Here is a 21,881-nt window from a genome sequence, read left to right on the forward strand (position 1 = left end):
TGCAGCCCTTGGGAAAATTCTAGTGGAAATGCCCGTTAGCACTTTTAAGTATTTTCCGGAAATCCTTGCCTTGCTTCCTAGGGCACCGCTGTGCTAAGTTCTTGTATTTTTGTCAGCTCTCACCAAGATCAAGATCCACCCCAACTCTCCCATCAGCTCTCTCCCTGCCTCTGGCGGCTGACTCAGCCACAGAGGGCTCACCCCTGCCCCCGCCTGCACCCCATCTGCAGCCCCAGTGCCGTCCTTGTGTAGCTCTTGTTTCTTTCTCTCTCTGCCTCCGCAGCCCACCTCACTGTCCCCTGCCCGCGGGAACCCGGCAGGTCGCCATCCCTCTGCGGCTTGGGTGGCTTACCATGCCCGGGGGGCAGAGGCAGCCGGACACGCAGCCCATGCTCACGCACTCCAGGTCATAGTTCTGGCAGGTTTTGGCGCACTCCAGCCCTTCAGCCCTCGGGTTGTCAGCAGGACACACCAGCTTGACCATGGGGGGCCGACAGGACAGGCTTCTTTTGTCTTGGAGTCAGGAAAACCAAAGAGACGATCATCGAAGGGGTGAATGGATCTGCCGTCTACTCTGTCCTTTGCCCCCTGCCTGCAGTCACTCAATCCCAGAGGCTCAGGCTGCCCACGCCCTGGGACAAGGCACTGCTGGACCTCCAGCTGGGTCGTGAATGGCAGCCTCATCTACTCATCTGAGCTCTGACCTCTGCCTGCACTGAAGATGCCTCTGCCGAGCTCAGCATCCCTCTAATGGCCCACGGTCCTCATCCCCCTTGACCCTGCGCTGTTGCATGTTGAACTGAATCAGGACGCACTGCAAAAACATCCAGAGCCAGGCTTTAAAGGACCTGGGTTTGGGTGCTTAAAAGGAACCTTTGCTCCAACACATTTAATTTTAAATTCCTAAAATTAGTTAATTTCATCACAACAACTTTAAAGGGGGCTTTGCTCACATGGCATCCTCTGCCCAGCCCCTGGCCATCCCGGCCGCTCTATTTAAACCTGTAACAATCCATCCCTGGACACTCCTACACTCCCTGCTTTGTCATTCTCCACGCTCTGACATCACCATTTGAATGCCATTTATTTTCCTTCTTTGTTGATTGCTCACCCCCATCCCATCCACACACTAGAACACAGGCTCCATGCAGGCAAGGGGCTTTGTCTGCTTTGTTCACTGTTCCACTGCCTGGCAATTAGTAGGTATCACTGTGTTGACTGAGTAAATGATGACAGCAGATAACTGACACAGCACCTGTGTTTCAAGAACCCTGATTCATTGAACAGCATTTGTATCTTACCTATATATATAGCATTTAGTATCTCTTATGGACAAGAAAGTCAGAATGTCCAGCCTTGTTTTTATATGGAAACTTTTGTTGGGAAACTGAAACCCTAAGAGGTTAAATGGCTTTTCCAAATGGCACAGAATTCTAGGAGTTTCCTGACTTTGGAAAAAAAAAAAAAAAAAACCTTCCTGTCACTAGGCTAGAAGACTCTGGGCAAGAGAAGCATCAGACCTAAGAGGCAGAATGCAACAGAGAGGGGTGGAGTGTCGGGAAAAAACGTTACAGTGAGAGAGAGCAGGAAGAAGAAAGAGGCAAGAGGGATGAGTGACCTTGAGGTCTGCTATGGACTGAATGTCTGTATCCCCCCCAAATTCATATGTGGAAATCCTAACCCCCAAAGGTGATGCTATTAAGAGGTGAGGTTGGGGCAGGTGATTTGGGTCATGAGGGTGGAGCCCTCAGGAATGGGATTAGCGCCCTTAAAGGACACCCCACGGAGTTCCCTCACCCCTTCCACCAGGTGAGCACACAGCGAGGACCCAGAGGTGGGCCCTCACCCGCCCGTGCGGGCCTCCTGCTCTTGGACTCCCCACCAGGACCAGCTGGAAGACAAACGCAGGCACAGAGCTGTGTCACTGGGAGAGAGGGGGCCTTAGGAAAGTGAGAGGTAGGGAGAAGAGGTCAAGCTGGAGATTGAAAATAGCCCATTTACCTGCCTAAAGGCATCTCGCTCCCTCCTACTCGGAGGGTCCTTTCTAAGCAAGGATGTTGGGTCCTTCTGATCCATAAACGTGGGATATGGTCCCACCAGGTCTCCCTCCTGTGCCTTGTCCCTAAACAGCGCAGCATCTATTAGGACCTTCAAACTGAGGGCGCCGAGTCCAAACTCCTCTGTCTCAAATCCATCAGAGAAGCTTTCTAAAGAGGTGTTCCGGTCACCGTGTCCCTCAGTCAAATGAGGCCATGAAGGACCACTGTACCCACAGCTGCTCCCTGGGTTAAGGTCGCCATGGGCAGAAGAGAGATCTCCCTGGTCCATCCTGCAGGCAATTCAGTCCTTCCCCATCACAAAATTAAACTCCTCCTGCCTCAACAACTGGGATGTGTACATGCAAAGGCACATCCAGGCCTGGAAGTCACACACACCAACGCGTGCCTGAACACAGCCTCACCCACACCATCTGAGCAGAGGGAGAGGAGAGCCCGTGGGGGGTGGTACTCACTGCGGTGAGACAGGGGGCTGCTGAGGACCGCGTCGGGCAGCAGGCTCCCCGGGGCTCCGCTCGTGGAGCAGTGCATGAAGCCATCCTCACAGTAGCTGCAGAGAGGAGGTCACAGCCTGACTTAGAGGGATTCCCCACCTCCCACGGGGCACTCTGCCCCGCTCCGGCCGGGCTCCCATCCATCCCATAACCCGGCTGAAACGCAGCTGCTCAGGCCACCAGCGACCTCCACGCCACTGGACCCAGGGCAACTGTTTTCACTTCTTTTCCTACTTGGTCTCCTTCCACATTAGTCCTCCCTGCTGCCTGCTCCATCCTTCCACAAGAAGAAAACAAAACATCCCTCCTGGGTTTCCTCCCACTTTGCTGGTGGCTCCTCTCAGGCCCACTGTAGCTCCGCCCCCCTGTGGACTCATCCAGCCCCTCTCTCCTCCTCCTACTGTGTGTGTCATTTGCAAGTCCAGCCCCAACTACAGAGAGGACTCACAGATTCATGTCAGCAGCTCCGATCTCTCTCTCCGTTGAACTTAAAATCCACGTATTCAAATGCTTATGTGATAACCACCTGTGTGACTCAGGGTGCCCGGAACTGAGCTCACTATCCCTCCTCCACAGCCAATTCTCCCCCGGGGCTTGGATTCTTCGAATGAAACCACCATCCATTTAGTTTCACAAACCGGAAGCCCAGGGCTCAGCCCTGACACTGCCTTCTCCCCACCCCCTACACCCTATGCATCCCCAAGCCCTGGGCTTGGTGGCTTGAATGTCGCTGGAAGCCACACCCACCTCCGTCTCCACTGCTGAGCCCCACCCCCGTCACCTGGATGGTGCAAAAGCCTTCCGGCTGATGTCCTGCATCTCTCCTCACCTCTCTCCAAAACACATACCTCATGACAGCCCAAGCATCTTTGCAAAACCCAAATCTGATTATGTCACACTCCTGCTTGGAATCCTTCAAGAGCGTCCCTTCGACAGGCTTTAGGATGAAGGTCAAACCCCTCCCATGGCCTCCCAGGCTCCACACGGTCTGAGCCCTGCTACCCGTCCCCCATCCATCCCCCTGGCCTTCTTTTCATCCTGAAGGTGCACTGCCCCACTCAAATGCAAACGCTCCTGCACACACTATTTCCTCTAACCTGACATCACTTACACACACACACACACACACACACACAAAACCGCTTTTGTCCCCCCCGCCATTTCAAGCTTTCATAGACCACATACTTTGCTTCCTACCACACTTGTAACTTTACATGCATTTGAGTTATTATTTGGTTAACATCTCTCTCTGCCACTGGACTATAAGATCCAAGAAGGTAGGACTTCCCTGATGGTCCAGTGGTTAAGACACCGAGCTTCCACTGCAGGGGGAGCAGGTTCGATCTCTGGTCAGGGAACTAAGATCCCGTATGCTTAGTGGCGTGGCCAAAAAATAGGAAAAAAAAAAAAAAAAGATCCAAGAGGGTAGAAACCATGTAAGATTGTCCCTCACTCCTTGCCACTGTAAACAAGGCTGTGATTGACATCTTCATACATGTACCCTACATGAAGAACTCTAATATATATGCCCAGGTGGGACTACCAGGTGTGGATGTCCAATTCACATAGACTGTGCCCCTGGCCCTCTCAGGTACAACTGGACTTGGGTTTGAAGGGAGCAAAGCACCTTCAGGATTCAAAGGAAGCCAGGGCATCGGAGAGGGGACAGGTAGCAGGGGTCAGATCCCATGGGGCCTGGGAGGCCGTGGGAGGGATTTGACCTTCATCCTAAGGCCTGTTGAGGGGAAGGCTTGGAAGGATTCCAAGCAGGAATGTGACATAATCAGATCGAGATTTTGAAACAAGACTGGGAGTATCTGAACAAGTCTGTGCCCACCAGGAGCAGGTCAGCGGCCCCATGGCCCATGGCCCTGTCAACACTTGGCATTATCCAGATTTCAAATTTTCCCAGTAAAACAGATATGCAGTAACGTTTATTGCTTCATTTTGCGTTTTGCTGATTATAATGATTTTGAACATTTTTAACGTGACTGCTGTTCAATCAACATTTGTTGAATGAACAAGGGAGTCAGCCCTTCCCTCCCTGGGCACATGCAGATTCTGCACTTCTGGTTTTTAACTAACACCTGGCTTAAAAAGATCCTCCCCCAAATGCCATGTTCTAGCTATCATTTGGACGTGACCAAAAAGCTTAATTTTACTTTAAAAAAAAAAAAAAAAGAAAACCTTGCAGGTAGGTTAAAAGTCAACTCCTGGCTCACAGCTTGCCTACCTGGAGTGAGTCCTCCACTGTGATGGCCGTTTGGATACCACACGAACGGTCTGGAGAAACCTCCAGGTCACGTGTGCTTGCACCTTCCTGCCACCTTTCCATGGGCATCACTAACACCTGCCCCAGCTGTGCTGATTCTTCAGTGTGTTGTCAGAAGAATAAAAATAAAAATAGAACCCTGGTGATCCGGTGGTTAAGAATCCGCCTTCCAACACAGGGGACGCAGGTTCAATCCCTGGTCGGGGAACTAGGATCCCACGTGCTGCGGGGCAACGAAGCCCGCTCGCCGCAACTACTGAGCCCACGCGCACTGGAGACCACGTGCCACAACTAGAGAGAAGCCCGGGTGCCGCAACCAAGACTTAACACAGCCAAATAAATAAATTAATTTAAAAGAATAAAAATAAATAGCCACAGACAAGCCCTGAGTTCCCTCTGGCTCACATTCTCCCTGAAATCCAATTTTCTAAATGAAGTGGAAAAACAGATGATCTATAGCTTTCAGCCCTGGTGCCTGAAGGGAAGGCTGGGAAGAGGAGGTGGTCATGGAGTGGCCACTGATGCCCAAACCCTGAGAAGAGCCTGAAGCCAGGGCTACCCCCTGGCCCTCTGCCCACCCAGGAGCTGCTGTCCACCCCCAACCTTCCTTGTGCTTCCGATATGCTACCAGCCACATTGCTGTCCTCCGAGTCACCCCAGCCCCCTACCCTCTGTCTTCTTTCCTCACCACATTATGAAACAAGGGGGCCACTGTGACCTTCTGATCGCCAAATTCAACAGCCTCCTCTCCATGTAACATGGAGAGTTCAAGGGTCCCTGGGTTCCAGCCACCTGCTGGATGATTTGGGGAAGTGATAATCTCTCTAAGCCTCCAATTCCTTACTAAAAAAGCAAGTCCTGCTTCCCTAACAGTGTTGTTTCAAGGTCCCAGAGAGAAACACCTTGAATATTATAGCTTGACAACTATGGTAAAACAACCACTGGGCAAAGGCCAAATGCCCAAGCCAACAGAAGATGGTACTAACTCCCCTGTTCCTTTCATGTCCATGATATGGGCCTCTCCTGTTTCTGCCCTTTCCGCTGGCCTTTTTTCTTTGGCCTCTCTCATGGGATCCCCTTTCTCCTCCCCTGGTCCTCTGAACATTCTCACATCTCTGGTCCTCCCCTCTTAGAAGACTAGCTACTCTCATGGCTGTAACTGGTATCTCCAGCCCCAATCTCTTACTCAAGCTCCAAACCCATAATTCCAGCCATCGGTTCCACTCATTCACCAAGATGCCCTCTTGGTCACTCAAAGTCATCGAGGTCCAAACCGAACTCATTATCTTCCCTCCACCTACAAAGAGCCCTCTTGCAGTTCTCGGTCTCGCTGTTCTCCCAAGCATTCAAGTTCAGAACCCTGGGACCACCTTCAGTACACCTCCCCCTCCTCCCAAACATCTCACTGGTCTGTTTACCTTCCCAGCATCTCTAGCTCCTGACCCCCTCCATCTTTGCTGCTATTACTTGGCCCAGGGCCTTACCTTCCGACTAGACTATGTCAACATCTTCCCACAACTGACCTCATAACTCATGCAGCTTCCAGAACCTACTCCTTAAAACTACACTTTGACCCTATTTCCTCTCTGCTCAAACCCTCCGAGGTCCCACGGCCTTCTGCTCAAGCATCAGTCCTCACCTTATCTTCCAAAGACTGACCCCTGATGTTGGTCCCAACTTCCCCCCGGTCTTATCTTTCCCTCATGCACACATATGTTCCCCCAGAGGACTTACCTTGGTGACTGATGAGTATGCCTTGTGCATTTTAGTCCCTGGACCGCTGCTCCACCCCCAAAACCCTCCACCCCACTTCTGCCAGTAGAATCCTCCTCAAACTCAAAAGTTACCTCCTGCATTGAGTCTTCCCCAATTCCTCCCAAACGGAAGAGATCCTTCCCTTTTCTGAATGAGCAGGGGTTTTTATGGCTCTGATACAGCGAGTCTATCAAATATAGTTATTTCATCTCAGTAAACATGAATGGTACCTACTTTGTATCAGAACAGTTAGCTACTAGGGATCAGGGCCTAAGATACAGTCTCTACTCTTCAGGAGGTCACTGTCTAGAGGGGAGATTTAACACACTTTTGCAGAAATCCAGGCCCAATGACCATAACTGATTTTTGGTTTTGTTTTATTTTTTGCGGTACGCGGGCCTCTCACTGTTGTGGCCTCTCCCGTTGCAGAGCACAGGTCCCGGATGCACAGGCTCAGCGGCCATGGCTCACGGGCCCAGCCGCTCTGCGGCATGTGGGATCCTCCTGGACCGGGGCAGGAACCCGTGTCCCCTGCATCGGCAGGCGGACTCTCAACCACTGCGCCACCAGGGAAGCCCGACCATAACTGTTTTAATACAAGTGTAAACAACCCACTTTGGATATAGGAGATTGGGAAGGATGGCAAATTAATCTCACTGGAGTGATGAGAAAAAGCTTCATACCAAATGCAACGTGCAGACCCTGATTGGATCTTGACTTGGACAAACCAATTGTAAAAAGACATTTTGAGACAATCAGGAAAAAGTGAACATGGATTGAATATTAGATGTTAGTAAGGAATGATTGTTAATGTCTAGGTTACTAATGGTATTGTGGTTAGATTTATTTTTTTTAAGTGTTTCTCTGTTGGAAATACATACTGAAGTATTTTCAGATGAAATGAAATAATATCTGAGGTTTTCTTTAAATTATTCCAGCCAAAAAGGGGAGGAAGGGATAGATTAAATCAGAGTGGCAAAGTGGTGATAATTCTGGAGGCTGCGGCTGGATGCATTAGGGCCCCTTACACTATCCTCTCCAGTTTGATGTCTGAAATTTTCCATAATCAGGACATTTCAACTGGTGTCCCTCGTAGACTGTCAGCTTCTCTGGGGCCCATCCTGTGTCTGGTTCATCTTTAGGTTACAATCTCTAGCCCAGCACTGGGACAGAACTGGTGCCAATGAGGAGTTTATAAACGTTCTGTTACAAATTTCTTCTGCGACCGTGACAGCCCTGCTGAAACTGACCATGACCAAGGGCCTGGGTGAAGGACAGCAGGAAGCGTGCATGACCTGGAGCTGTTTTTCGGGAAAAGCATGAAGCAAGTCGGGACAGTGATGCACCCTTGAGGCAATGTTGCTCTGGTATGTCTTCTCCTGGCTCAAGTGCTTCAGGCCGAGAACACTGACAGGAGGCTGAAGGGGAGGGGGGCAAGGAGAACTCCCATCTTTTGTTCTAGAAAAGGGAAGCTGCGACCTAGTGCAGAGAAATGGGGCTCCACACGTGACAGCTGGCTTACTGTCATGACTTACTTCTGCCACGAGCCTGGAGCTCCAGGGCGCTGCACAGCAAGGCGGTCGGAAGACCTGGCCGAAATCTCAGCTTTGCTCCCGACTTGCTGTGCAATGCTGGACAGGCACTGCCCGCCTTGGGCGTCAGTGTACCCATCCATGAAACGAAGGACATGGAGGAACGTTTCCCTGCCCTGCTATTTCCGAGGTCCCCAGTCCCAGTGCTCGACTTACCACATGGTGTGATGGTCCGAGAAGACGTCTTCGGGCTGGAAGATCTCGCCGTCGTAGTAACAGGGGCACTGGGCCTTGGGCACACAGGCCCCGGTCTCATCCAGGTAGAGCCCCAGGGGGCAGAAGCAGCCCTCGAGGCAGACCTCGGTGCATTCCTCGTCCGGGTATGAGAGGGAGCGGCAGGTAAGGTTGCAGGGGGTCCCACACTGCAGGTACACCTGGCCTCGTGGGCAGCTCAGCGCTGGGGAGAGAGGGCGGGGGAAGGACAGCCTCAGTGGAAAAGCATTAAGATGACCAGGACTGTGGTTCTAGGACCGGGGGTGCCACTCCTTGCCGCTGGGACCCCCAGTCATATCCATACGGTCACCGCCTTCTCTTCCCACTGTGAGCAAAAGTGTGTTTTTATTTTCACGAATGTCTGTTCTAATCACAGATGTACACGTTTTTCTCCTCTGCTTAACCAGGGGGACCATGCTTTGGTCATCTCTGAATTCTCAAAGCCTGGGACATAGTAGAAATCCTGGTGGACTTTAGGGCTGTAAATAGGGGTGGGATAGGGAGGGTGGGAGGGAGGGAGACGCAGGAGGGAAGAGATATGGGAACATATGTATATGTATAGCTGATTCACTTTGTTATCAAGCAGAAACTAACACACCATTGTAAAGCAATTATACTCCAATAAAGATGTAAAAAAAAAAAATTCAAAAGGACTGGCAGGGATGGGCAAGGGCCTTTCTTCCCTGATGATAATAAAAATAACAGCTCCCTTAACTGAGCACCTACTGAACACCCCGCTCTTCACCGTGGGTTTTATGCCTTGGCTGCCTCCAAGGCATTAGATCTCACAACCCCGCCCCCCCCCAGAGGTAAGAAACCTGAAACTTAACTTAGTGACTCATCAGGGTCACGCCTCCCAGGTAGAGGCCGAGGCAGGATTTGAACCCAGCTCTCTGGGACCCCAAAGCTCAAGCTCTTAACCATTATGCTCTAGAGAGGAAATAGTCCCCCAGGAACCAGGCTTTGGGGACGTGCCAGTCACAAAGAGCAGGGACACCCTTAGACCTGCCCCAGCAAAGCAGGCAGCGTCTACCTACCCACAGCCCTCACCCCACCCCCCGGCCTCCCACCCAGAAACGGCACAACAGACACAGACTGACAGGAAGCACACGGCAACGCAGCAAAGCAGCTGAGGGAGTGAGTGGGCGCCAGATCCCAAGTTCCTGGGTTCAAGTCCCAGGGCCACCTCTAGTTAGCAGTGTCCTCTCTGGAATATAAAAATAACGTCCACCTGGGTCGCTATGAAGGTTAAGTGAGTTTAGAGCCGTGCCTCGCAGGTGGTGAATGTTTGCTGCTTTATTGCTCTTGTGATAACAGGGGAAATGCAGTCCCAGCTCCACAGGCTCCAGACAAAGGTCCTCTCCTAAGAGGACCCAGCACTGGCAGGTCCTGGCCAGCACTCAGCCCACTCTGCGCTAACGGCCCTCTCGCGAGCACCCTGATGATGGAATTCTTTACTGGGGGGGCGGGGGGGGACCCTTGGCTCTTTCACACCGCTTTCTCGTTGCTGATCAGCTGTCATCCAAGAAATGAGAATCTCACTGGGGACACTCCTCCCGGGACCATTAGAACCCTTCCCCTCCCTGTCAGAAGCCATTTCTACAGCAGAAACCCGCTGGCTGTGTTCCACAGACGCTGTAAAGGGAAAGCCTGGCCATGAGCCTCAGAAATGGCCAAGCCCTGCAAACTCCCTGCCTACAACTGCTCCGGGGGTGGTGTTTGAGGGGAGGGGTTTTAACCATATCAGACAGGCTTTTCTCTGAACCAGCGGAGAGGCTGTGCCATGGGATGAATATTTAGAGCAAAGGCAGATTAAGATGGGACGCGTTGGGCCATAAAGATGGGAATCCCATTCAATCCATTGAGCCTACGCCTAAAAGGGCAATTTCCCCCACCCAGGAGGAGCAGGAAGGCTTTTCTCTCTGGGGAGCTGGCTCGGAGCTGTGTTATATTGCTCCTTCTTCCCCAGAGGTAACGTGCATCAGTTTAACAGATGTTGGTCGTGTGTCCACGGCGTGGCAGGGGCTCTGCTAGGCTGGGGGATGCAGAGACGCTAAGACTTGGTCCCTGCCTGCCAGGGGCCCGTGGTCTTGTCTTTCCAAAGGAAGCATAACCAGTTTACAAGGAAAAACATGTGTTGTGCTTCTCCGGACTCTCCTCACAGCACCCTGCAAGGCAGCTACACAGTCAGGCCTTGCTCCGGGAGTGTCCCCCAGTGGGTGTGGCCTCTTCTTGGGGATGCAGTTAGTGGTTTAGGGAGTCTGTTCATTTCTCAGGAAGGGAGAATGAGGTGCAGGATGAAGGCAGGAACCCAGGCATCCTGCCTACCTTCCTCGGGCCTCCGAGGGACAACCCGTGACCACCTGGCTGGTTTTCACTGGTTCAACTCACAGAGACAGACGCCTCTTGTCCTTAAACGTCTCCAGGGACAGGTCCTTCCCACCACCCACACTTCCTGCCTCAGGAGCCAGGAAACTCTAAACAAAGCTCAGCGGCCGCTGCTGCCGGGTCAGCTCACCCCCTCTTGTTCTGTTCTGGGTGGAGGTTAAGAACAGCTGCTCCTGAAGTTTAAAGACTATTTCGGTAAGCCCTCAGCATGCTGGGAGACGGCCCTAAATTAGGAAATCCCTCGGATGCTGTAGCACAGGGATAATGCATAATTTCTAACATTGGGGGACAACCAAAGCACAGTCAGACAGACGCCACTTCCTCCAAATTACGCCCCCAATTTCTGAACAGCAAATGCTGATAAGGGTTTTTGGAGGGTGAAGTAAAGCGCTCGAAGCGAGTTACCCAGCGAGGTCCCAGCCTCAGTTCTCCCAGCTGCTGGCCCGTGACCCCGGGACACCCCAGGGCTAGAGGGACGGGGGCACAGCCTCACACATCTAAACACTTGTTCCGTTTCGTCCTTACTTTGTCTCTGCTTCTTGTTTTTATAAGGTGGCTTAGAGTCGAATCATAAGTTGGCTCATTTGACCCCAAATAGTGACACTTCTAGAGCCCCGAAACCTAAACTTCTCTTCAAATACATATTAAGTCCTTTGACCGTTTCTTGTAGTTCCTATTTTCCTGCTCTGTCAGAACCACTGACATTTTAGTCTCCAAACGCATCTACGTCACCCTATAAACCAGAGTATCCACTAGACCTCATTCTCCTTCAATGCCTTCACTTCTATGCATCCCAAGTATTATTCCACCAACAGAAACAACATTTTGTCAAGAAAGTGCCTTTTAAAAGCACCGCCTCCAGAAAGCCTTCCCTGGTTACCTCTGCCTCAATCTACTAATTCTCTTGCTCAGTGTGACAGGCACCTAGTAGGGAGGCAGCTTCCATCTGTGCCTCAAAAAGGAAGGTGGAGGCCCTGAAGCACTGCTACAGCCTCACCATGCAGGGCACTCGGCAAATGTTCCCAGAGCGACAGTAACAACCAACCAGGGACCAGAGCATGGGGCAGATACCAACTCCGGTGCCAGGCATCTAACAGTGCAGGGTGGGACTCTCACGTCGTCTGGGGACCAGGATGTTATTCTATTTTATACGACTTCACAAAGTGCTGGAGATGTGGGCGGGGACTGCCCCATGGTTTGCCTGAAGTTACAAGCAGAGGATTGGTACCTGCATCTCCCATCACTTCATCAGATCCTCCAGGGATGCAGGGACCCAGTGACTCCTCAACCCGGCCCTACATGCATCCCACACTAGGTGGCAGCGACCACAGGAAATCTCTGCCAGGCAGGGACGCCAAGGCTCTAGACCCCCAGGTAGGGGGTCAACTTGCCCTCCAGGTACAGGTCCGTCCCCACCGCCCTGTCCTTCGGGGAGATGAGAATCGAGAGGAGATGGGAGGGGATGCCCTGGGCCCGTTCAGACGGCGCTCTGAACAAGACCAGAGCGGAGACCGCAGGGCATCCGAGTGGATCCCGCTAGGTGGCACGGCAGTGCAGGGGCAGCGGGCGGGGAGGGCACCCACCGCAGAAGCTGGGCTCCCGCCAGCCGATGCGCACGCCTCTCCGGGCACAGGCCGCCGCGTAGTTGGCCACCGCGTCGCACAGGCAGTCTCTGCCGTTGGTGCAGGAGCACACGTCGTAGCGGCAGTTCTGCAGGTAGGGCAGCGGGCCCACGGCGCTGTGGCAGGCCTTGAACTTGGACGACATCAGGATGGCGCAGGACTCGTCCGCGAATCTGGCTGTGGGGAGAGGAGCGGCGTGGCCCGGGGCCCCGCACGGTCTGAGGCGACCGCAGGCGATGCGCGCGCGGACCCCAGGGTCACCGGCTCCGGCTCGAAATCCCCGTCCCCGCCCCTCCCTCGCTGCCGCAGCGGTTAAAAACAAATTCTCTCAGGTCTGGGAATCATGGCGATTTTTCTTCCGCAGCCAATATACTTTCCTGATGGCTTAAATACATAATCAACCACTTTTCCTAGGGAGAAACGGTTCCCTGATGAGTAAGAGGGTAAGAGGGGGCAGTCTGCAGACGAATCTGCCCATGGCCAGCCCCGTGCATCTATCTTACGATAATTTAATTGCTGCTCCGAGAGACCGAGAACGTCCAGGGGAAGAACTACGGGCCACCCTTTTCTTTCCCAGGGTGTGGCCCACGGAGGGTGCTCAATAAAGAGACTTTGAAGAATAAATGATCCGGATGAAGATCATCAAATGCTGATGGTGAAAACAAAGACCCACATCCCCCAAGGGTGGGCGCACCATCCACGGAATGCACTGGAACCCGGGGGAATCTCAGGGTTCTGGGGGCGCGCCTTCCCCTCCCCCCACGGTGGGCGCACCGGAACCCCAGGGAGCTCGGGGCTCCGGGGGCCCCCAGGCCAGGTCTCACGTACTCAGGCGCGGGTTGAGGCTGCAGGGGTCGCTGGGCTGCTTCCGCAGGTCCTCGCAGTCCGCACGCAGCTTCCAGGCGTTCCCGAAGTGCTCCACCAGGGGCTCCACCAGGCCCGCGGGCGTCAGGAAGTCGTCCCCCTGGTTGCCGTTGTAATTCCCGCACAGGCCGCACGTCCTCCCCGAGTAGACCGGGGACAGCTGCGGAGCACAGACCACCTTGGAGCAGCCGCCAAAGCAGCCACAGCTTCCTTGCTCTCATGAGATGGTTTTCATCAAAAGCGATCCCCAGGTGAAAAATAGATATGAATTTAATAAACCACAGCTAAGCCCTAGGCTGCAAAAGAAAATAAAACAGGAACGGCAGTATCTTCACCAGCAGCTCTGTGCCCCCTCTTAAATCCTTTGAGTCAGAGACCTGTCCTGCAGGAAAGGGTTTAGAGATCATCCTGTCACTTAAAGACAGGGACACAGAGAGGGACAGCGACTTGCCTGAGGTCACAGAGCTGCGACCAGTGGATGGGCGGAGCTCCGTCACCCTGCCTGTCAGAGGAGATGCCCAGGGGCATGGAGTGCAAAGCCAGTGCCCCTTTCTTGCACACTTATCTTTGCCACACACGTGGGCGAAGCAGGCTGAGCTGTTATGGTGCAAGTCTTCTTAGAACATACATTGGGTGACAAAGAAAAACACCTTCCTAACTTCTTTTTGTTTTTTTTTAATAAATTTATTTATTTTATTTATTTATTTTTTTGGCTGCATGGGGTCTTCGTTGCTATGCACAGGCTTTCTCTAGTTGCGGCGAGCAGGGCCTACTCTTCATTGCAGTGCACGGGCTTCTCATTGCGGTGGCTTCTCTTGTTGCGGAGCATGGGCTCTAGGTGCGCAGGCCTCAGTAGTTGTGGTATGTGGGCTTCAGTATTTGTGGCTCGCGGGCTCTAGAGCACAGGCTTAGTAGCTGTGACGCACGGGCTTAATCGCTCCACGGCATGTGGGATCTTCCCAGACCAGGGCTTGAACCCGTGTCCGCTGCATTGGCAGGCGGATTCTTAAACACTGAGCCACCGTCCCCCTTCCTAACTTCTTGATTTTGACTTGGCCACTGAGCATCACTGAGGAAAAAAGGCCCCAAGCCAAGAGGACCCCGGGGGTTGTGATCATAGTCAGAGGAGGTGGGGGTCAGCGAGGACCCGAGGGCAGCCTGCGAGGGTGAGCAGGAGGGCATGCAGGCCACCGGCACATGGCTTGTTCTCCATGCTTCTGAGTCCGGGATGCACATTCGAGAACGTTTTTGGGAGTCGAGCCTGTGTCTCACACGGTACAGCCGGGGGCATCTGCTGGTCTCTATTGAGGGGGGTCCTGGTTCAAACTGGAGCAGAGACTGGGACCCCAGGGCCCTGACTCTTGCTCTGCAATTTACCAGGGTTAAACTGCGGCTGCGGAACCTCCCTGTGTTCTGATACCTGCTCGGGCCGGGCTCTGTAAGGTCATCTCCTGGAGCCCCTTCCAGCTCTGACTTGACAAGATGCAGGATGAACAATCGAGTGAGGGTTCCGAACCCGTATAAATTGTACCCAAGTAAATATCATTAATAAGAAAGAGGATGGAGTAACGTTTCCTCGTTTGCTTGACAAATAGCAAGTGCTGGTTCATCAGGCACCAGGCCTCCCCTCACCTCGCAATGAAAACATCAATCCTCCCCACCTAGCACTTCCTGCCCCTCCTCTGCTTTCTCTCTCTCTCTCTCTCTCTCTCTCTCTCTCTCTCTCTCTCGCTCGCTCGCTCGCCAAGATTTATCACCTTCTAACACGTGACACAATTTCCTTGTTGCTTCTGCTTACTGTCCATCTGCCCCCATTAGAATTTAAACTAAACGAAGCCAGGATTCTGGTCCGCTTTGTTTCACTGTTGGACCTCGGCCACCAGCTCGGTGAGTGGATGGTTGAAGTGTCTGGACGGGTTCGTGAGTGAGCGAGGCTCTCCTCCGGACGCCAACACCCAAGGCCGGCCCCGGCGAAGCAGTGAAGCTGGGGAGGCGTCTGACCCCTCACCCCCGTCTCAGTGTCTGCTCTCTCCCCTCCTGGTTCTCCGGCCCTGAGTGCCTCAGGCTCCCCAAGTCACCTCCGGCACACCCGCCAGGTCTGCCGTCTCCACCCTCCCCCACTCCCTCTAAGCCTGTCTCCTTCCATCCCTGGGGCTCGTCACAGAGATTGGCTCAGCAAGGGTTAGGGGGGTGCGCGTGCGTGCTCGTGGAGGCCAGGCCAGGCTGCCCTCCTCCCCGCCCGCAGTGCCTCAACTGTCCAAGATCAGGGACTTGGAGGACGCGCTTGCTATTTGCCATCTGAAATAGCAGTGTCACTTCCGACAGGATGAAAAGTGTCAGAGAGTCCCTTCGACTCCGCTTGGCCTGATGCCGAGCTGCGCCTGCATCACAGCCAGCAGGGCCCCGCTGCCTGGGCCTCGGGACCCGTGCCTCACCCGGGGAGCCACTGGCAGCCCCTCATCCCACCTCATCTGGCTGCTTGCCTCGGTGGGGGGCGGTGGGGGCCCGCCCTGCCGCTCCCTGCCATCCTAACCTCCAGCAGGGGTCTTCAGCTCGGCGGTCCCCACAAACCCCGGGGTCAGCATGGGGACACGTTCCCTCCACCCCATCCACAAGCTCCCCCTTTCCTCCTCCAGCTGAAACACACAGCGCATTCCCCAGGCCCCGGGGTCGTCTGCCCCGTCCTGAGTCTTGACCAGGGGAGGCCTCTTCTCTTTAGCCAAATTGACCAAACGCAGCCCCAGAGATAACCCTGCACCTCATTCCCACAGAAACAAGTCCCCCTTCTGTCCTCAGAGGAGACAAATCAACCTGAGGCAGGGAGGTCAGGCACCCAAGACAAGACCAAGATATTATGTGCCTGCTGAAGGGGTGAGGGGCACCTGACAGATCAAGACCACCCTCTCGGTGTGGTGGGAGACACCTGAGAGAGTGGGACGGCTACCAGGGGCACCTCCCTTGAAGACCAGGCTGCAGGAGACCCAAGTTCTGCTCTCATCTGTAACCAAATGACTGGGAGTCACTTTCCTGCTCCAGAAAAGATAGGATCTTTATTTCCCACTGTACTTGAGGGGTTGATAAGATCTCCAAAAACCTTCATGTTCTATAGCGTGTGGTCACAGTTTTATTTTTTATAAAAGAAAAACAAGGCGTTAATTTGGAACTTTCTCAGGGTCTTCAAAGACAAGAGAAAGAACATGACATCACAAGGATGGAGGACACCAGGATGTCATTGAGGACACCCCAGGCGACCATCACGGCATCGTACCGAGGGCCTATGGAACACGGGACCCCCGGAAGCAGGCGGGGACTCTCCAGGGATCCTAGTGTATTCAGGGCAGGGGTTCTCAAAGTGTGGACGTGGGACCCATGGCAGGGGGTGATCCCTGAGACCCTTTCAAAGGGTCCACGAGGCCAAAACTATTTTCATAATCATACAAAATGTTATTTGGCTTTTTCCCTCTCATTCCGTACAAGTGCGCAGTGGAGTTTTCCAGTGTCTGCAGGACACGTAATATTGCAGAAGATTGAACGCAGAAGCCGATGAGACTCCAGCTGTCTTCCATTAAGCCAGCCATTAAAGAAATTTGCAGAAACATAAACAATGGTATTCTCACTACCTAATTTTGTTTTGGAAAACAGATTTTTTAATGCTTATATCAATGTGTAGTCGCTTTACTATTGTTATTTTTTAATGAATTAATAAATGTCTCTGATTTAATTTCTAATCTGGTAAATATCAACAACTATAACCTCTATAAAAGATCTCAGGGTTCTCCATAATTTTGAAGAGTGCAAAGGCATCTGAAGACCTAAAAGTGAGAAGCGCTGGTCTACTGGGGGTGACACTGCCCAGGGAGCTGATCGGGTGCGCAGTCCTGGGCGCGTCTTCCAGCCCCCATGAGCCTTGCTTGCTTCGTTTATGTAATGGCAGTGACAATACCTTCTAGGGAAATTTCCAGAGGGAAAAAATGTATCTGGAAGCCCTGTGAAATATATGGCTCCCTCTCCAAGCATGACTCTAGGGCCACAGAAAGCAGAGGAAGTGGCCCCTAGGCTGCAGAGGCCCCGGGACCAGGGGAGGGATTTGGTAGTTCCCAGCATAACCCTTTACAGGCAGTGGGTACACGACACAGGGTCTTGGCTGTGAGTCCCACTGTGGGTGCACTGCCCCGGGGAACACCCCGATTCCAGGCCTTGTTGCAGCCAGGAGCCTGGGCAGCAAATCAACTGCTTCCCCAGCCCTGCATGAGCCCACCCCCCACCCAGTCTGGATGCCCCTTGGGGTACCAGAGCCCAGCACCTGGGAACTCCCAGAGTGAACAAGGGGCATCCAGACAGCAAACACCAGCCTCTTACACACAGAGAGGCCTGTTCCTCACTCTGGGGGCGCAGGGCCGGGGGAGAAAGGAATTCCCCTCCCACCCTTGAGCGCTCCCCCCAGAGCACAACGGGGACTTTGTAAGGTCCGGCTGCAGGGTGGCCGTGCTCAGGAGGGCACCTACCTTCACCAGCAGCCTCCCGCGGCCGTCCCAGTCTATCTGCAGGTCCTCCCCGTAGCTGAGATGCACGGAGGCCATCACGGTGTGCTGGATGCGGAGGTCTCCTGGAACCCAGCAAGGACGGGATTTAGGCTAAGATGGGGAGAGGGCAGGAGAGCGGCAGGCAGATAGATCGTAGGGAAAGATGGGGTATCTCACAAAGGACTGTAGCAATGAAAGCAGTGAGTTAGGGGGAAGCTGGGGATGTCCATGAGGCTTAAGGTGGGGGGGGCGGTTCTCAGAGGCAAGGTGATCAGGGTGGGTGTAGTGCAAATCGGGTTCCCCCAGGAAGGCGCCTCCATATCTATCCCTGCTGTAGCCTGCCATTCCCTGTACTGCCACAAGAGGGCAGCAGAGGCTCCTGCATCCTTAGCTGAGGCAGGTGCCCTGAGCCTGGTTCCGTTTCCCATTGAACCCCTAACCCCTGAGCATTTCCTGGGCCCCTCTGCTGTTGCACATGCTTCCAGGCTAAGTTACTCAGTCCTCACGGCTGAGTGGTGCTCTGTGCACAGCTGAAACGGCAGTTTTCTCTGGGGAAGAGGTAGGAGGCATACCTCTTCCCCGGAGAGACACACATAGCATTAACACACATAGGCACCCTCAAGTTCACCATGTGCAAAGCCGGGATAATGGGGCATGGGCTGGCCAGTGGTCTTGAAGAAGAAGAAGAAGAGGGGAGGGGTCTGGGAGCCCCTTTGAGGGTGAAGGTTGGAAATAGGCTGTGCAAAATGGCACATAACAACCTGGCAAAGTCACTGAACAGGTAGATTTTCCTACAGGTCACGGGGTCATCTGGCTTTGCCCCGTGACATCTTGGGGTCTGACCCATCACCAGCCACCCCACCCCCACCCAGCTTCCTCTGCTCCTCCTCCTCCTCCAGGAAGCCTTCCTTTCTTGCCGGAGGCAGGCCAGGACACCCAGCCTGCCCTCCAAAGTTAGCTCTCCTAAACATTTGCGCAGAAGAGGTGGCAGTGAGCACTGCTGAGGGGGGCGGGGGTGCTGAGGGTGAGCTGGGCGGGGGTCCTGTGGGGGAGGAGGGCACCCACCTTGCAGGAGGGGGATCTGGACGTCCTGACCATCCATGGCAACGCCTCCCCCGTGCTTCAGCTTCACGACGTTGCTGTGCTGGCTGGGCAGACGGACGGTAACCGAGCGGGTGCAGACCGCGTCGGGGTCGTCGGCACACTGCCAGGAGGGGCACGCCGAGGGACGTCACCAAACGCCCCCCCCCAGCCCCGCGGCCCAGCCCCTGACCCATCCACTCGGGGAAAGCCCTCCACCCACGCAGCCCTTCTCGCACGGAACCACTCCCTGGTCCCAGAACCATCTCTGGGAAGGGCCCGGGGCTATGCCACAGAGAGGCCCAAAGCCCAGGCCTCCCCCCACCCAGCGCCATTCTGCTCTGGTCCTTTATCAGGATTCTAGGCCTTGCTTGCCCTTGTTCCTTGGGCCTGTTGTTCCACAGGGGCTCAGGGTCCTCAGGGGAGCCCTGTGCGCCCTGTCTGTCCTCCCCTTTGCTCGGTTGTCCAGAGGAAGGACGCGCACACGGGGCCATCTTGCACCCCTCACCCCCACGGTTGCCCTGGGGCTGCCTGGCGAGGCTCACCTGGACAGTCTCTATGATGATGGAGAAGGAGTGGTCCTGGCAGTCCCGGGCCAGCAGGTACTGGCAGACCCCACTGAAGGTGAAGTGCCTGTCATCAAAGCTCTTGAAGTGGGATTGTCCTGTGATGAGACATTCCCCTGGGGGGACAGGGAAGGGGAGAGTGTGTGTCCCAGCGGGTCCCCTGGCAGGACACAGGGGAGGGGACAGTGGGTGTCCCAGCGGGTGCCCTGGCGGGACACAGGGGAGGGGACAGTGGGTGTCCCAGCGGGTGCCCTGGCGGGACACAGGGGAGGGGACAGTGGGTGTCCCAGCGGATGCCCTGGCGGGACACAGGGGAGGGGACAGTGGGTGTCCCAGCAGGACACCTTCTGGGGATGCCCCTCACTGCAGTCTATAAAGGGGCTCCACGGGAGGACTCTATTCAGGCCCCACTCCTCTGGCCCTGAGAGGTCAGGGCCGGGTGGGTCAGTTCCATGCCTCAGGGGAGTGACAGCCACACCCAAGGATTGGCAGAGCCAGACCAGAACCCTTGGCTCCGGCTTTATGCTCCAGCTTTGTGCTCTGGGTTCACCGTGGCCCCCAGCCCTTCCCCACGGCCGCTCCAGGTTCTGGCTTTGCTGGGGCCAAGGGCCTTGGGCCTGCAGAGGTCTTTCTCTGCGCTGCCATTGTGGGCACTCCCCCCTCCAGGAGGGCAAGAGGGCAGAAAGGCCGCCCAGAGTCGTGACGGGGGAAGGGGGAGCCCAGCAGTGCAGAGGCCAGGACCCAATCCTCACCCCCTCGCCAGCCGAGGGGCAGCCCTCAGGCCTCCTCCTGGGCAAATCCACGCTGTGACTTCAGCTGGGACCAGTGGGGGCCCAGGACCCCATCTGCCCATGATCTCACTGCTGCCCGAGCCAGCTGACGTGTCTGGGGGTGGGTACGAGGACGCCCCGGCATCACCCTGCCGCTCGAGCCCTCGATGCGCACCCACCCAACAGCTACTCCGTCCTCCCAGGCCCCAGTGCCGGCCCGTGGTGCTGGCCCAGTGCATCTCAGACCGCAGGTCGTCTGTGCTGGGGGAGGGGGGCTTTGCTAATGCCGCCAGTGACTCCCCACTGGTCCGACCCCAGCTCAGCCCACAGCGGACCCACTGAAGCCGAGGCCGGCATCTGGAACCTTCCCCAGCCTCCCTTTACCTGTTTCCTCTCCTCCTTGCCTTCTACTGTATAGAGAAAGCAAAGCAGACACACACCACAGCCGTTCCATAAAGTAGGGGCCCTCCTTCCCCTCCCCGTGCCCCCTGGCCCCCAAACAGCAGAGAATCATCCTCCAGGGCACCACTCTGCTCTGCACTCCTAGTTCCCCCTAGGAGGGTCCTACAGCCAGGCCCACTTGGACCCATCTCCAGGGGCTGATGCTGAGCCCAGTCACACAGTCAGGGGTCCCCAAAGGCCTGAGAGGGGTTCCAGCTGTCCACCTGTCAAAGACAAGCCCCATCGGCCCCCTGCCTGCCACCTCATGCCCAGATTTGCACTGAAAGACACAGCAGGCATGCGGGGCTGGGGCGGGGGCGGGGGCGGCCGGGGGGAGGAGCAGGACCAGCTTTGGGTCCAGGTGTGGCCCTGTCCTTGGTATGTGCTGGAAGGCAGGGGGAGGAGTAGCCCCAGGTTACAGTGAGTGTCCCTCTGCCTGGTCCCCAGAGCAACTAACCCCTTCTATGATGGTGTGGGCCAGGAGGGCACACTCAGCCCAGAGAAATCAGGAGAAAATAGGGAGGCCCCAGATCATCCTCACCAGCTTCATCTTCTGTGATAAGAAGAAATATACATGTCTTTGTCCCTGATTCCTGATACAGAGCTTCTAGGGCCCTAGGAATGTCCTGGGTGAGAGGGGCATCTTTTGTTCTACTGAAGCCCCTCTTAGCAGGTCCCTCGAGAGCTTCAGGATGGGGACTGGTTACAGAAAGACCTAAGTATGATTAGAGGGTTGGGATTTCCAGTCCCATCCCCCAAACTCCAGGGAAGGGAGAGGGGCTGGAGACTGAGTTAATAATCAACCAGGCTTAGGGACTTCCCTGGCGGTCCAATGGTTGGGACTTCGCCTTCTAACGTGAGGGTGTGGGTTCAACCCTTGGTCGGGAAGCTAAGATCCCACATGCCTGGCAGCCATAAAAACAAAACATAAAACAGAGGCAACATTGTAACAAATTCAATAAAGACTTTTAAAATGGTCCTAATCAGGCTTCCCTGGTGGCACAGTGGTTGAGAGTCTGCCTGCCGATGCAGGGGACGCGGGTTCGTGCCCCGGTCCGGGAAGATCTCACATGCCACGGAGTGGCTGGACCCGTAAGCCATGGCCGCTGAGCCTGCGCGTCCGGAGCCTGTGCTCCGCAGCAGGAGAGGCCACAACAGTGAGAAGCCCACGTACCGCAAAAAAAAAAAAAATGGTCATCAAAAAAAATCTTAAAAAAAAAAAAAACATCAGTCATGCTTATATA

The 21,881-nt window shown here is 54.7% G+C and overlaps 1 protein-coding gene across 3 annotated transcripts in view; it reads right to left on the reverse strand.

Annotated features, from left to right (window-relative positions):
- Positions 1-21,881, reverse strand: part of VWF (von Willebrand factor) — a 134,855-nt gene that overhangs the window by 67,947 nt on the left and 45,027 nt on the right. For all 3 annotated transcript variants that reach the window (XM_081248296.1, XM_081248297.1, XM_081248298.1), the window contains 8 exons: positions 19,406-19,542; positions 18,846-18,984; positions 17,763-17,863; positions 13,222-13,417; positions 12,355-12,570; positions 8,327-8,567; positions 2,513-2,607; positions 353-513 (listed from right to left, as the gene is read on the reverse strand). In XM_081248296.1, the coding sequence (XP_081104422.1) occupies positions 353-513; positions 2,513-2,607; positions 8,327-8,567; positions 12,355-12,570; positions 13,222-13,417; positions 17,763-17,863; positions 18,846-18,984; positions 19,406-19,542 (1,286 nt within the window). The remainder of the gene's footprint in view (positions 1-352; positions 514-2,512; positions 2,608-8,326; positions 8,568-12,354; positions 12,571-13,221; positions 13,418-17,762; positions 17,864-18,845; positions 18,985-19,405; positions 19,543-21,881) is intronic.

Source organism: Mesoplodon bidens (assembly GCF_964165515.1).
Source record: "Mesoplodon bidens genome assembly, chromosome: 11".
NCBI classification, from domain to species: Eukaryota; Metazoa; Chordata; class Mammalia; order Artiodactyla; family Ziphiidae; genus Mesoplodon; species Mesoplodon bidens.